The following is a 15,141-nucleotide window of genomic DNA, read 5'->3' as shown; positions in this document are numbered from 1 at the left end:
TTAGAAAAAAAAGAAATATTTATTTCATTGAGAACAATGGCATTATTCCAAAGGAATGTTGGGAGGTAAAATCAGCTTAAGGAAGAGACCAGAGGTTAAGGCTTAAAAAACTTGGGTGTCTACTTAGGCCAGTGAGCCCATTGGGTCCCAAGCGGGAAGTACGAAAGGTTCTTGATGCATTACTTCCAGGACTTCAGGAGAGAGGAACTTCTTGTCCACCACCACTTCATACACATATTCTGAGAACCAATCATCTGTCATGATGAGGTAACCTGCAGGCAAGGGATGCACAAACAGAAACAAATGAACACAGATAGTTGAGCTTCTACTACATTTTGAAAGACAGATTGTCTTGTAGATAAATAGTTAACTACTGATTCAACGCAGCATTTCATCATTTCAACAGAACATACTCAATAACGCAAAATCCCAAAGTATGGAAAACAAAGAATTGGACTGAATCTTTAGATTCTGGGCCAAAGAGCACACTTCTAATATGATTAAAAAAACTAAACAAAAATGTATTAAGCAGAATTGTAAAAAAACAGCAAAACTCCAAACAATGCATTGAGTCTCCCTGCCTACTATGAAACACTGAACTTAGAAAGTTGAACATTGACATGGCTACAATTTTCTGTATGTAAAGAAAGGAGGTATAGGAAACATACCGTAAAGCTAAACTGATGGAGGAAGCCAATGATTCGGAGGAAATTATTCAGTTGGAGATGCACATCCATGCTTCTTTTCTTGCTTGCATGCATCCCATTTATGGCCAAGAGTAAAAGTCTGAGCAAGTCTAACTCAAAATGTGAGAAGCAGGTGGAAAGGCTTCAGTCTGAGTGACCAGACCTTATGCAGAGCTCAGTTTGTTTTCTCTCGTTCCCCTTCCTGACATGTTCTGAGAATCCCACACACAGTTATCAAAGACATCAGAGTGACCGTTATTGATATGAACCAATGGGAACCTACATGCTGGATGTCATTATTTGTTTTTAGGGCAAGGTTGACTGTCTTCTGTAACAGCAGGAGGACGGTGGCAGCCATTTTTACAGCCAGAAAACTAGAAGCATTTACAAGAATATAAGAAAGAGATTTGAAGTTCAGCTTCTACTTGGCTGGATGGTCGATTATACCCTCCCATTTGTAGAAATATATTATGGAGGTTTTCTTTGACGCTCTGTACAAATCAAGGTTCATAAATTTATAGTTGTGTTTGTTTGGCTTGGAGGATATCATAAACTTTTGGCTTGAATTAGAATGCATATTTTGAACAAAACTCTTTGGTCAAACATCAGTTTCTTCAACACTGGGTAATCTGTTTTCTACTTCAAAACAGTACCAATTTTACTCGTCTCAGGAAAATGAAAACCACATCAAATTGAAAGCATCAATTGTAACATGACATGCTTAAAGAGGACCTATAATAAATTTTGTCTGCTCTGAATGATACATGTTAGAATGTTGGATACTCGCGTTAAACAATGTTAAAGCATCATATTATACGGTTCATGCATTGGGGCGTAAACTTGCATAAAGTTTTGGACGCCTCTGTTTGCAGGGTTTTGCAGTCTGGCTAAGTTGTGAAGTCACAGCAAGATGGACGTACTTATTTGTACCTAATATAAAGCTATCAGCAAGAGGGATAGAAGCTCTGTATGAGGCCAGCTGAGTTTGTGGAAACACAAAACAAATAGGATAAAGTATTCCATTCTAATCATCTATATATTTTTAAGTAATCTTGGTATGTGCATAAAACAACAGGAAAAAATAAACTTTTTTTAATGTATCTCCATATCGATCAGCGAGTGTGCAGGTGTACTTAATGTTGTGACCAGGTGATTCTATATAAGGTTTATTTTCAACTGTGTCTAAAAAAATAGCAGTGAAATTGTCAAGATATATATTTAACAGTGTAAATTCTCAAAAGATAATAATGTCACTTTTTCAGAGGGTGGTGCTTTATTCGCAATCTGCAGACAGACTCAAAAACGAGTTATAAATGTGACTGTGGAGCAGGATGTATGCAAAAATATATCTCTACTATCTACACCACAAGAATGTTTGCAAAGCCAGATTTAAATCATCATAGGTCCCATTTCACAAACAACAAAAGTCAAACAGACAAACAAAAAGGTGCTGCTAAACATGGTAGGAACCATCACATATCCCATCACTGGGAGGGCTCTCTGTTTCCCAGCATGTTTGGTAAAAAAACGGTGCTTTAAATATTTGTTAAGCGTTAACTTAGTTGTAGTTTATCATTCCTGTAGTTGTTGTGATTAATTACCGTTATATGTTGTAATATAATTTTTTTGTTCAGACCATGAATGCAGTTGTGGTTTGTCGAGTGGGATTTGATCTATGAATGAACAACCCAGGGATGAGAGGCAGCACATACTCGACACTAAACTATGGTGTAAGGTAGGGGGCGACAAAATATGGCCGCAAATTTGAGAACCCTGGCTTAGATACTAATACAGCAGTGTCGAGTGCTGCAGCACATGGTTGGTTAAGGTAAGAATACAATATGTGTTTATCTTCTTTTATTCCCAGCCGTGTCTAATAAAATGTTAAAAGTACAGTCCAATGAGGAATCTATTTGACACCTATATATACATATAAAAAAAGCCAGCAGACACCAAAACGCGGAAATTTAATTAATTTTGTTATTCATCTAGTAGCAATGAAATTATAAAAGTAAATTGCTGAATATATGATACACCTAAAATTTTTCTTTCTGACAATCCACCAAAATGTTGACACACGTAGGACGGAGGATTCTATACAGTCCATAGCCTGTCTGTGCAGCGCAAGCACTGATCCTGCAGCTATGTGTGGAATTGTTACTGTACTCGTGCTTCTGACAAGCGTGAAACAAAACACCAAATAGTGCTTGCAAAACAGTGGTGAGTGCTCACTTAACAGATGCAATTTACTTTGTACACGTTTAGTGGTTTAGCTTTGCATGTGGTGTACACATGTTCAAGTGCACAAAAACTTTTAGCAAATCAGGCCCTCAGTGTTTTTATCAGGATAGGGAAGTTTCTCTCGCAAAAGTCACATTAATGACGTGCAACAAAGCCCAACGGAGGGTAATGTGCCATCTAATTAAAATAATGATAAAAACACAATGCTTTGGCAAGCATTCTTCCAAAACGAGTAATTGCTGATATGTAAGCGCTTTAATAAAGTGGACACAGAAAGTTAAATCTCTCCAGAGAGACTCTTCTGGCTTAGAGAGAATATTGAAAGCCCCAAAGGGAGCTAGAACCTCTCTTTGACTCCCTTCTTAAATCACCTCTAATCTATTATTCTATTAATCAAAATCCCTAAATGGATTTTACCTCCACAATGTGCTCATTCATGGTCTGTCTCATGACTTTCTAATGCACACTCTGACTCCAAACATCTCTTTCCTCCTCCAGCTTTTGTCAACAAACCAGGCCCCCGGATTCCCAAGAAAAGCGTTATCAATTTGGCTACAGAATGACTTGATCTCTTTCCACTCCTCATCTGCTGATTATGAAATAAGATATTAGTGAATACTACTCGTGCGACTGTGGGAGTTTTCACATATTTTCCAAAGCAGTCACTATGATTTGTGGGCTCAAACAAATAGTGTGAGACTTTGTCTCCGGTTCTCTCTATGTACTGTGCTGCACTGTATATGTGTGTTGCCAGATGACACATGACTGACCTGAAATACTATCATACAATTTACAGTAGAATGGCCAACCCAAAAACAAAGAGGATAAAGGGGTCAGAGGAAGATGAACCAACCACAGGGATGAAAGGATGGAGGGAATAACAAGAGCAGACGGTAAAGTCTGTTGCAGTAGTGCAAAGAAGCAGCTGGAAAGTGGGACCTGTTGCATAAAGACATTCTGGCCGCTGATAATGACATAGTTTCCATCCCTCCTGACTGCACTTATATCAAATATTTTGAAGCCTATACATTGCAAAATAAATTCACTTCAGTGCATAAGGTTAAGTGTGGGCCATGGGTGTCAAACTGGTGACATATTTGACATATGTCCATACACAGTATGTATCATTAACTCTGAAAAATTGTAGGATGAGGACAAACTTGTTACACAGTAGGTAATGGCAGGCAGAAGCAAAAAAGAATACTAAAAGCTAAAGCTAAACTAGCGTGAAACACACAGGAAATAAGTTCTTATTAAAGTTTAAGAATAGTAGATAGAACCGTGTTACAGCAGAAAGTAAGCAGCTATTGACATGAAATAAACAAATGGATTAACATGAGTCAAGGATAATATAATGGAACTTTGTTGGTGAGTAGCAGCCAGTCGTACATATAAGGGGGAAGTTAATATAATGGAATTCTGTTGGTGAGTAGCAGCCAGTCGTACATATAAGGGGGAGGGTTGATCGATCCATATATCAGCGGCGTAGATACCCATGGTAATATCCATACTGCGCTATTTTCATTTTCACAATTTTTTTTGTTATTGTTTATATTCTTGTAGAATGAGAACTTTGAGGCGAAAACAGATGATTTAAAGGCCTACTGAAACCCACTACTACCCACCACGCAGTCTGATAGTTTATATATTAATGATGAAATATTAACATTGCAACACATGCCAATACGGCCTTTTTAGTTTACTAAATTGCAATTTTAAATTTCCCGGGACTTTTTTCTTGAAAACGTCGCGTAAATGATGACGTGTACGCGTGACGTCACGGGCTGTTATGAATATGAACGCTGCGCACACACACAGCTAAAAGTAGTCTGTTTTAACGGCATAATTACACAGTATTTTGGACATCTGTGTTGCTGAATCTTTTGCAATTTGTTCAATTAATATTGGAGAAGTGAAAGTAGAAAGACGGAGTTGGGAAGCTTTAGCCTTTAGCCACACAAACACACGGTGATTCCTTGTTTAAAATTCACGGACGTGAAACTTTACTATGGATCACAGCGTACATGGATCCCAACCGAATGTCAACCAGCAGGTTTCGGTGAGAAAATTGTGGTTAAAAAGTCGCCTCTTACAGGATATCAGCTGAGCGTGTGCCTCCCGTACAGCTGCCGTCAACTTACCCGAGACACTGCGCTATTTTCATTTTCACAATTTTTTTTGTTATTGTTTATATTCTTGTAGAATGAGAACTTTGAGGCGAAAACAAATGATTTAAAGGCCTACTGAAACCCACTACTACCGACCACGCAGTCTGATAGTTTATACATCAATGATGAAATATTAACATTGCAACACATGCCAATACGGCCTTTTTAGTTTACTAAATTGCAATTTTAAATTTCCCCGGACTTTTTTTTGAAAACGTCGCGTAATGATGACGTGTACGCGTGACGTCACGGGCTGTTATGAATATGAGCGCTGCGCACACACACAGCTAAAAGTCGTCTGCTTCAACGGCATGATTACACAGTATTTTGGACATCTGTGTTGCCGAATCTTTTGCAATTTGTTCAATTAATATTGGAGAAGTCAAAGTAGAAAGACGGAGTTGGGAAGCTTTAGCCTTTAGCCACACAAACACACGGTGATTCCTTGTTTAAAATTCACGGATGTGAAACTTTACTATGGATCACAGCGTACATGGATCCCAACCGAATGTCAACCAGCAGGTTTCGGTGAGAAAATTGTGGTTAAAAAGTCGCCTCTCACCGGATATCAGCTGAGCGTGTGCCTCCCGTACAGCTGCCGTCGACTTCCCTAAGACACTGCGCGTCAACACCCGGCCGTGGACGTACACTTCCGACTATCAGGTACTATTTAACTCACTAAAACACTAGCAACACAATAGAAAGATAAGGGATTTCCCAGAATTATCCTAGTAAATGTCTCTAAAAACATATGAATCTGTCCCAATGCAAAGCGATTGCAATCCCGTTTTTTTTTTAACATGTTTTTTTTTTTTCTAGTCCGTCGCTATCAATATCCTCAAACACGAATCTTTCATCCTCACTCAAATTAATGGGGAAATTGTCGTTTTCTCGGTCTGAATAGCTGTTTTTGTTGGAGGCTCCCATTAAAATCAATGTGAATATGTGGGGAACCCTCAATATGTGACGTCATCGTCTGCGACTTCCGGTAGAGGCAGGGCTTTTCTCCAGTTGCGAACTTTATCGTGGATGTTCTCTACTAAATCCTTCCAGCAAAAATATGGCAATATCGCGAAATGATCAAGTATGACACATAGAATGGAACTGCGATCCCCGTTTAAATAAGAAAATCTCATTTCAGTAGGCCTTTAAAAGAGTAGTACAGTGGAACCTGGACTCACACAGTCTTCTATTTGCGAACTTGGGGTTTACAAACTTTTAAAATTGATCTAAATATGCCTCTGTGTGCGAACCATGTAATGTCTCTTTTGTGTAATGTTAGCAACTATTTTGTGCTTGCTCATATTGAAGGGATTGAGGAAGATGGCTTTGTACCACAGCGAGGTTTTAACTGTGATGAGAACGCACTTTTATGGAAACAGATTCAAAAGCGGGCCTATTTCGCAACGGGCAGACTACCTCTCTTTCAGTGGCGCACACACTCACACATATGTATTATTATTTTAGTGTCTGAAAATCATTATTTGCGTGGTATTATTAATACTTATTAGAAAAATGTATTCAGTTTTCATATATGATTTGGACTTTGTAGGACTTGTCCACATAGATTGCACTGAATATTTAATTGTGCTTGTACATACTTTAATATGACGTAACTAAACCAGTTAATTGATTGACCTTTTGGAATGGATTACTAAAAATAATCGAGGCATCACTATGATGCATTTAGAAAGGAAGATTATGAATGAAAGTGATGGCTTACAGTCAGTCACCTTGGATGACGTACAGGTTAGATGAATGCGACCTGAACGCTCATACTGCAGTCGCATTGGACACATATCCAATTTATATTCATACATAAAAGAGGCATAAATCGGGGTTTTTTGCTGTTCACTTTGAAAAAAATCAGTTACATTTCACATACAGTGCATTAAAAAGTAATTACAGGGCTTCACTTGTTCCACATTTTCTTATGTGACAGCTTCATACCAAAATGGAATAAATTAATTTTTGTACTAAAAACTCGACACTCAATGCTCTATAAGGACAATGTCATTTTTTTTTTTAGATTTTGCAAATGTATTAAAAATAATAAACTAAACGTTTGCTCATTATTTTTGTAAATGCACCTTTGGCAGAAATTAAAGTGTTACATATTTTTTAATACGATGCCACAAGCTTGGCACACCTATCTTTGGGCAGTTTCGCCTATTTCTTAATGCAGCACATCTCAAGCTCCATCAGGTTGGATAAGAAGAATTGGTGTGCAGCCATTTTCAGCTTTCTCCAGAGATGTTCGATTAGATTAAATTTTGGGTTCTGGCTGGGCCACTCAAGGATATTTACAGAGTTGTCCTGAAGTCATTCTTGTCGTATCTTGAATGTGTGCTTAGGGTTGATGTGCTGCTGAAAGATGAACCGTCAACCCAGTCTGAGTTCAAGAGTGCTCTGTAGCAGGTTTTCATTCAGGATGTCTTTCATCTTTTCCTCTATCCTGACGAGTCTCCCAGTTCCTGACACTAAAAAACATCCCCACAGCAAGATGCTGTCACCACTATCCTTGACTGTAGGGATGGTATTTGATCAGGGCTTGGTTTCTTCCAAACATGACGTCTGGCATTCACGCCAAAGGGTTACATTTCTGTCTCATCAGAACAGAGAATTTGGATTTTCATGGTCTGAAAGTCTTTCAGGTATATTTTGGAAAACTTTAATGAAGGAATGGCTTCCGTCTGGCCACTCTACCATACAGGCCTGATTGGTGGATTGCTACAGATATTATTGTCCTTGTAATCTAACTGCAGAGGAATATTGCACCTCTGACAGCGTGACCATCAGGTTCTTGTTCACCTCCCTTACTGTCAAATATCCTCCATTGAAGGTTGATGGAGACCACTTTGCTCATTGGGACCTTAAAGGGAGCATATTTTTTTCTATACCCTTCGCCAGATATGTGCCTCAAGACAATCCTGTCTCGGACGTCTACAGACAATTCTTTCGACTTTATTCTTGGTTTAAACTCTGCCACGCGCTGTCATGTGTTGGACCTTATATTTATAGACATGTGTGTGCCTGTTCACATCATGTCCAAACAACTGAAATTGCCACAGGTGGACTCTAATTAAGCTGGAGGAACTTATCAAGATTGACCAGTTGAAACAGGATGCCCCTGAGATTATTTTTAAGCATCACGACCAAGGATGTTAATATGTATGTATATGTAACTTCTTACGTGTTTTTTAAATACATTTGCGAAAAATCGACAAAACATTTTGCATTGTCATTAAGGGTATTGTGTGTAGAAATTTGAGGAGAAAATTTAAACTATCGTCTTTTGGAATAACGTTGTAACAAACTGTGTAAAAAAGAGAAGTGCTGTGAATATTTTCCAGATGCACTGTTTGGGCAAAAAAAATAGTAAAAAATCAGAATTGACCTACAGAACAAAGAGGTGAAAGACAAAATAAGTTTAAAATAATTAAATTAATTTGACTATACAATACAGCAGGGGTAGGGAACCTATGGCTCTAGAGCCAGATGTGGCTCTATTGATGACTGCGTCTGGCTCTCAGATAAATCTTAGCTGACATTGTTTAACACGATAAGTAATGAATATGTCCGCTAGTAATCACAGTGTAAAAAATAAAGCTCAAAATATAAAACATTCTCATGCATTTTAATCCATCCATCCGTTTCTATCGCACCTGTTCAAGAAGTCGCATTAATGGTCAAAAGTATTTATTTATTCTTGGTTAGCTTCAGAATAACAATGTTATTAAAAAGAATAAGAGATGCACACATTTAGTTGTTGTAATCAGGGAAAGTCCAAATAAAAGAGGAGGCGTAGAATTCTCTTGTCAGAGCGTGGGGCGACACTGTACAAGGGTACAGGTCTACGCGTTTCTCCTCATTGAGCCAAACTGACTCCTGTCTCTGTTTAATTCCTTGCTTCTTGTCTGTTTAATATGTCATCAGTGTTTGAACCTGACAGTTGTATTCAGGGTTAACAATATTATACGGCTCTCACGGAAATACATTTTAAAATATTTGGCTTTCATGGCTCTCAGCCAAAAAGGTTCCCGACCCCTGCAATACAGTATAAAAAACAACCCACATCTCGAAAGTACTAGTTTTGGTTACCTTTGTTCCCACGGTCATCGCCCCAGGAGTTTTCCACCCGCCACTTTTCATAGCCTTCTTTTCCTTCCTGAGAAAGACGGATGGAGAAGATGATGAAGAGATTGCAGCAAAGAAAGTGTCCTCACAGCTGGTGTCACTTACAAAGGGGAAACTGACAGCACCATGAATCTATTTAGCCAATTAACAAAGGATAAACTTGGAAGCAATGAACCCTGGCAAAATGAATCAGGTTCTTTCCGCTGTTCCTTTTGGTCACGCCAAACTGTAGTCAGGATGGACTTTAACATCATGTTTTTGTGTGTACTTACCTTGTCCGTGACAGCAGTGAGGATCATGGCGTGCGTCATTAGAGAGTCTCCACATATCAGGCGCTCGGCCTTAGTAAGGTTCTTCACTGAAACGCCAAACACCAGCTCATGGTTGAAGCTGTGAGCACACAAGTGGGAGTTTTTAAATCATGTCCTCAAAACAGTCTGCATTCAAAATACATTTGGATTTAGAGAATGTAACTGAGCCATTTCCTCAAACCTTTAAACCCATACATCAATTTTCTTTTTTAATCCTGATATATGATAGACTTAAGTAGAGGAAGAGGTGAAGCATGTTCTAAGAATGTGGAAAACAAAAAGAGCTTGGTAAGTTCAAATCCCACATGTATAAACTGAATATATTACTTTGTTCCCCATGTTCTAACCATAAATTCCTGGTTATCATTGACATTCACATAAACCCGCTGATCCTCAAGAGACCAAGTCATAAATATTGCACAAAACTGGTTTGATTCTGAGACTAGATATAAGCCTGGCACCAATATCTCAACTGGTGATGCACATACAAGGCCAAGAACGTTCCCTCTTTTTGAAGAGACAGATTGATCATTAAAGTGGATGAGCCCTGCTCTTGTCATGTGATGCCACACAAACATCAGTGATGCAACAATGTCAAATCAAGGTGTGGTTTAGTTTTTCTATGCCCCAAATTGTTGCCCTAGATTGCATATGGCCAAATATTTCAGGTAACAAACTGCTGTTTACCTGCGTATCATTATTGTGGGGCCAGGGGACAAAGAAAGTTATGAGTATTAGCATTTTGATAAAAAAAGGTAGCAATTCAAGAAAAAACTAGCAAAGAACAAAGCTCCCTCTCCGTGCATCACCAACTTCACTAACAAGAGTCATCAACAAAGGTAAAAGTGATGTGAGCGTATCAGTTTTATTTGTCCGTCCATCCATCCATCCATCCATCCATCCATCCATCCATTTTCCATCCTCTCATTTTTATGAATTTCTTTCTGCAAGTAAAACTTGTGTTCATATTATGGTACATTTGGAACAGATTAATTGGATTTGCATTATTTCTTATGCTAAATTTTTTTTTCGTTTTTCATCTAATCTTTTGGAACAGATTACTAACAAAAAATGAGGTACCACTGTTCGTAACATTTTTAATAATTAAAGGTCTCCTGGTCTTCACAGATTATTGGAACTAGGCCCACAAAGCTTTATCTCAGACATTCCTTATCATTTGGACCCACTTTGGAACCTAACACTTTCTGATGTCAAACGTAAGACGATATGCATGATTTAAGAAAACCTGACAAGCAAGATCTTAGTTCACCAAGGAAAACAGGAACCGGAACATATACTCCCCATTCCAAAAGTAAACTGCAAAGCTTTTGTAGTAATGACAAGCTCAACAGGACAAACTTGACATAGACCATAGAACAGAGATGTGCCGATTGATCGACTGCTGACCTGTATTGCCCAATTTTTGTGAAAACGTATGTGATCGGCTTCTGCCGATTTCTGTATGACTGATACTGTTGATTTTTGGTCCCTCGGCTGACTAGCGGCCAGTAGCTAATTATGTGTCTCCATACAATGTGTGGAGCCGCTTTCCAAAATTAATAATAATCCCAGTGTGAGCGGACATTTTAAATCCCTGTGTTGTGTTAATTGAAATGTTTAGCGAATAGCAACGAGCGCTACCGTTGCTATGCGCTTTGTGAAATCTAAGTGCCCAGGAATTACATTTTGGTAATATTTAAAATGACCAAAAACAAATATTACATGTTATTATGAACGTGCCTGTTACTACATTGCATACATACTTACAACATGTATATAAAACTGTGTTGGAGGTTTTTGGATGTTTTTTAGAGGGCTTTATAGAGAGATTGTAATCCCATTACCTGCATTGTTAGGTGCCTTTTACAAGCAGTTGTTCACTATTTAGAATGCACAGAAAAGGGAAACAAGTGTGTTCTTATATTCCAAAAGGATTGCGGCTGGGCAAAATTAAAAAATAACAGTTTCCCATTAAAGGCCTACTGAAATGAGATTTTCATATTTAAACGGGGATAGCAGGTCCATTCTATGTGTCATACTTGATCATTTTGCGATATTGCCATATTTTTGCTGAGAGGATTTAGTAGAGAACATCCACGATAAAGTTCGCAACTTTTGGTCACTAATAAAAAAGCCTTGCCTGTACCGGAAGTAGCAGACGATGTGCGCGTGACGTCACGGGTTGTGGAGCTCCTCACATCCTCACATTGTTTACAATCATGGCCACCAGCGGCGAGAGCGATTCGGACCGAGAAAGCTACGATTTCCCCATTAATTTGAGCGAGGATGAAAGATTTGTGGAGGAGGATAGTGAGAGTGAAGGACTAGAAAAAAAAAAAGGACAGGGCAGTGGGAGCGATTCAGATGTTATTAGACACATTTACTAGGATAATTCTGGAAAATCCCTTATCTGCTTATTGTGTTTATAGTGTTGTAGTGAGATTATACTGTCATACCTGAAAGTCGGAGGGGTGTGGTGACCGCCAGTGTCTCTGAGGAAGGCCACGGAGGAGGCAAAAGAGTCGCAGCTCCCTCTTTTTACACGAGGAACGACGCAAGCTCCGCTCATGTCTACGGTAAGAGACGACTTATTACCACAATTTTCTCACCGAAACCTGCCGGTTGACATGTGGTCGGGAACCATGTTCGCTTGACCGCTCCGTTCCATAGTAAAGCTTCACCTTCGGGAATGTAAACAAGGAAACACCGGCTGTGTTTGTGTGGCTAAAGGTAGCTGCGATACACCGCTTCCCACCTATATCTTTCTTCTTTGACATCTCCATTATTAATTGAACAAATTGGAAAAGATTCAGCAACACAGATGTCCAGAATACTGCGTAATTATGCGATTAAAGCAGACTTCTTATAGCTGGGATCGGTCTGGAAAAAAATGTCCGCTACAATCCGAGACGTCACGCGCTCGCGTCATCATACCGACGTTTTCAACAGGATACTTCGCGCAAAATTTAAAATTGCAATTTAGTAAACTAAAAAGGCCGTATTGGCATGTGTTGCAATGTTAAGATATCATCATTGATATATAAACTATCAAACTGCGTGGTCGGTAGTAGTGGCTTTCAGTAGGCCTTTAAGAGTAGTAGACTAAATGATTGTACTATAAAAAAAAAATTCAAAAAGTGAAAAAGTCAGATTTTCCTTCAGATATTTTGGAAATTATATTATGAACAAACCACTGTTTTGTAACGTGTCGCGGCCCCACACAAAACATTTTTCTTTTTCCCCCCTACTTACACATTCATGTCGTTAATCCCCAGCTTGCCATGGAAATGTTTATCCACGTCACATCCGAACCACACTGCCTAAAACATAAAGGGTAGCCATTTTGCATTAATCCAAATGCACCTGCAAGTTGCTGCTGCTTATGCCAACATACTTCTCCCGCCTTTATGGAATCAGCTGCAGCCTTTTTAAGAAGCTGGATGGGCTGATTGTTGTAGAGAGTCTTGCCCCCTTCGACCATGTTACCGAGGAACTCCACACTGTACAGCTTTCCGTAAGGATTTTGGGGTCGAGGGTCATTAACAAGGCAGATCTGACAATGAGATGTACGTACAAGCTCAGAGACTGAACAGGAGAGTAACACATAGTCCTGGTATTAGGGACCCACATACTTTGTCCTGAAGGTTGTATAGGGGTTTGACGTGCTCCCTGTAAAATTCCTGGGGGGTGAGGGGTCCAATGCGATGGAAGTTCTTATCCTTGTCCCTGTACTCCCAGCAGATGGTGTCGGGTGGGTTACCGAGACAAACACTGGCCACTCGGAACACCTACACAGCAAAAACATAGTTTAGACATCAATTTACTAACTGTAAGCTAGTGTTACACATGATACTGCATATGTTAGAAGTACAATTCAGTAAAAGAAAGATGGGCGATATGGCCTTAAAGCTGTAATGTGATATATATATTGCAGTCTCAGGCGATAACCATATGTACGACCATATATTATTTTGCATTTGATGAATGGATGTATGATATTATAACTATTTCAAAATGCGTTACTAAGGCTCTTGATTTGGCTGCTGACATGGGCAGAAACGTTATGCGTCATTACTTTCTCAAAACTATTAGTAATATACTTGCTAATTTACTACTAATATCTTGTTACTTCCTGTGTAATATGGTTTTATCTAAAATTTGGTTAAAATGTACTAAGAACTAATTATTTTGTTGTTAGGATACTTTAAATGAGTTAATTACAATACTACTGGGTATCGATCCCATATCAATTAGTAACAGGGGCAGTATCGGCCACATCCATGCTGATACTCATACTTCAGATTTTCGAGATCATTTAATGAGTACATTTTTATTATAAACAAAATAGCAGTGTTACAGTATCAAATATTCAAAGTATTCCCTTTTACTACAAACAATATTTTGATCAAAACAAAGTCAATAGTGCAAAATAAATATTACTGGACCTAAAATCATTTGGTTTTTGCATTTAAAGTTCTTCTGTGTCCAGGACCTTCTGAGTTTGAATCATTATCCAAAACAATGAATTATTTTGTGATTGTAAAAAATGTTCATCTAATTACTGAGGTATCAACCCTATACTGATAACATGGTATTGTTACTGTCAATTTTTGTATTGATTCCCCCACCCATTTATATTCAAGAGCTCCAGTTTAGCGGTTGGCATGATTTATTGTATACTGTTACATTGTATAGTGCAGCATGTTTAGCTCCTCCTTGTCCTCCAGTGATAAAGTTACATGTAAGAATAAAATGTTTATTTGCAGAACCCAGCCCTAATGTGTCATCAACATGCATTACTAGGTATTAAAGTATTAAAAGTTATATCCATCCATCCATTTTCTACCGCTTATTCCCTTTTGGGGTCGCGGGGGGCGCTGGCGCCTATCTCAGCTACAATCGAGCGGAAGGCGGGGTACACCCTGGACAAGTCGCCACCTCATCACAGGGCCAACACAGATAGACAGACAACATTCACGCTCACATTCACACAATAGGGCCAATTTAGTGTTGCCTATCAACCTATCCCCAGGTGCATGTCTTTGGAGATGGGAGGAAGCCGGAGTACCCGGAGGGAACCCACACATTCACGGGGAGAACATGGAAACTCCACACAGAAAGATCCCGAGCCTGGATTTGAACCCAAGACTGCAGGAACTTCGTATTGTGAGGCAGACACACTAACCCCTCTGCCACCGTGAAGCCCTAAAAGTTATATCGTTGGTCCAATTTATATAATTGCACAGCCCAAATAAAAGTCTTTAAAAATACTTTCTTGTGAATTTTAATACACATAAAATTAAACAATCTCAAGATCACTGCTACTTCTATCCATCCATCCATTTTCTACCCCTTGTCCCTTTCAGGGAAGCAGGGGGTACTGGAGGCTATCACACTTATCCCGCCCATGTGTTCTCTTTTTTCTTTAGTTCACTATAACATATCATTCACTTTCCCTCATTTCCCTATTTGTGCCCCACATCCTTTTTTTGTGCGTCTTCCTGCTGTACTGAAGACTTATTTCCTGTGGTCTTACTGGTACTGTTTGGACAAGGCTGTCTGTTAATCTGGCCCTTCTAACCTCGAATATAGTTATCT

At 39.0% G+C, this 15,141-nt stretch overlaps 1 protein-coding gene across 1 annotated transcript in view; it reads right to left on the bottom strand.

The window, feature by feature from the left end:
- The window catches only part of LOC133564726 (bleomycin hydrolase-like), a 35,972-nt gene continuing 20,831 nt past the window's right edge, over window positions 1-15,141 (bottom strand). The window contains exons 7-12 of the mRNA XM_061919206.1: window positions 13,176-13,331; window positions 12,938-13,096; window positions 12,796-12,863; window positions 9,505-9,622; window positions 9,197-9,263; window positions 1-272 (exon numbers count right to left, since the gene is read on the bottom strand). Of these exons, the coding sequence (XP_061775190.1) occupies window positions 124-272; window positions 9,197-9,263; window positions 9,505-9,622; window positions 12,796-12,863; window positions 12,938-13,096; window positions 13,176-13,331 (717 nt within the window). The 3' untranslated portion in view covers window positions 1-123. The remainder of the gene's footprint in view (window positions 273-9,196; window positions 9,264-9,504; window positions 9,623-12,795; window positions 12,864-12,937; window positions 13,097-13,175; window positions 13,332-15,141) is intronic.

This window comes from Nerophis ophidion, linkage group LG13, assembly GCF_033978795.1.
Source record: "Nerophis ophidion isolate RoL-2023_Sa linkage group LG13, RoL_Noph_v1.0, whole genome shotgun sequence".
NCBI classification, from domain to species: domain Eukaryota; kingdom Metazoa; phylum Chordata; class Actinopteri; order Syngnathiformes; family Syngnathidae; genus Nerophis; species Nerophis ophidion.
This window is presented reverse-complemented; position numbering and strand designations above follow the sequence as displayed.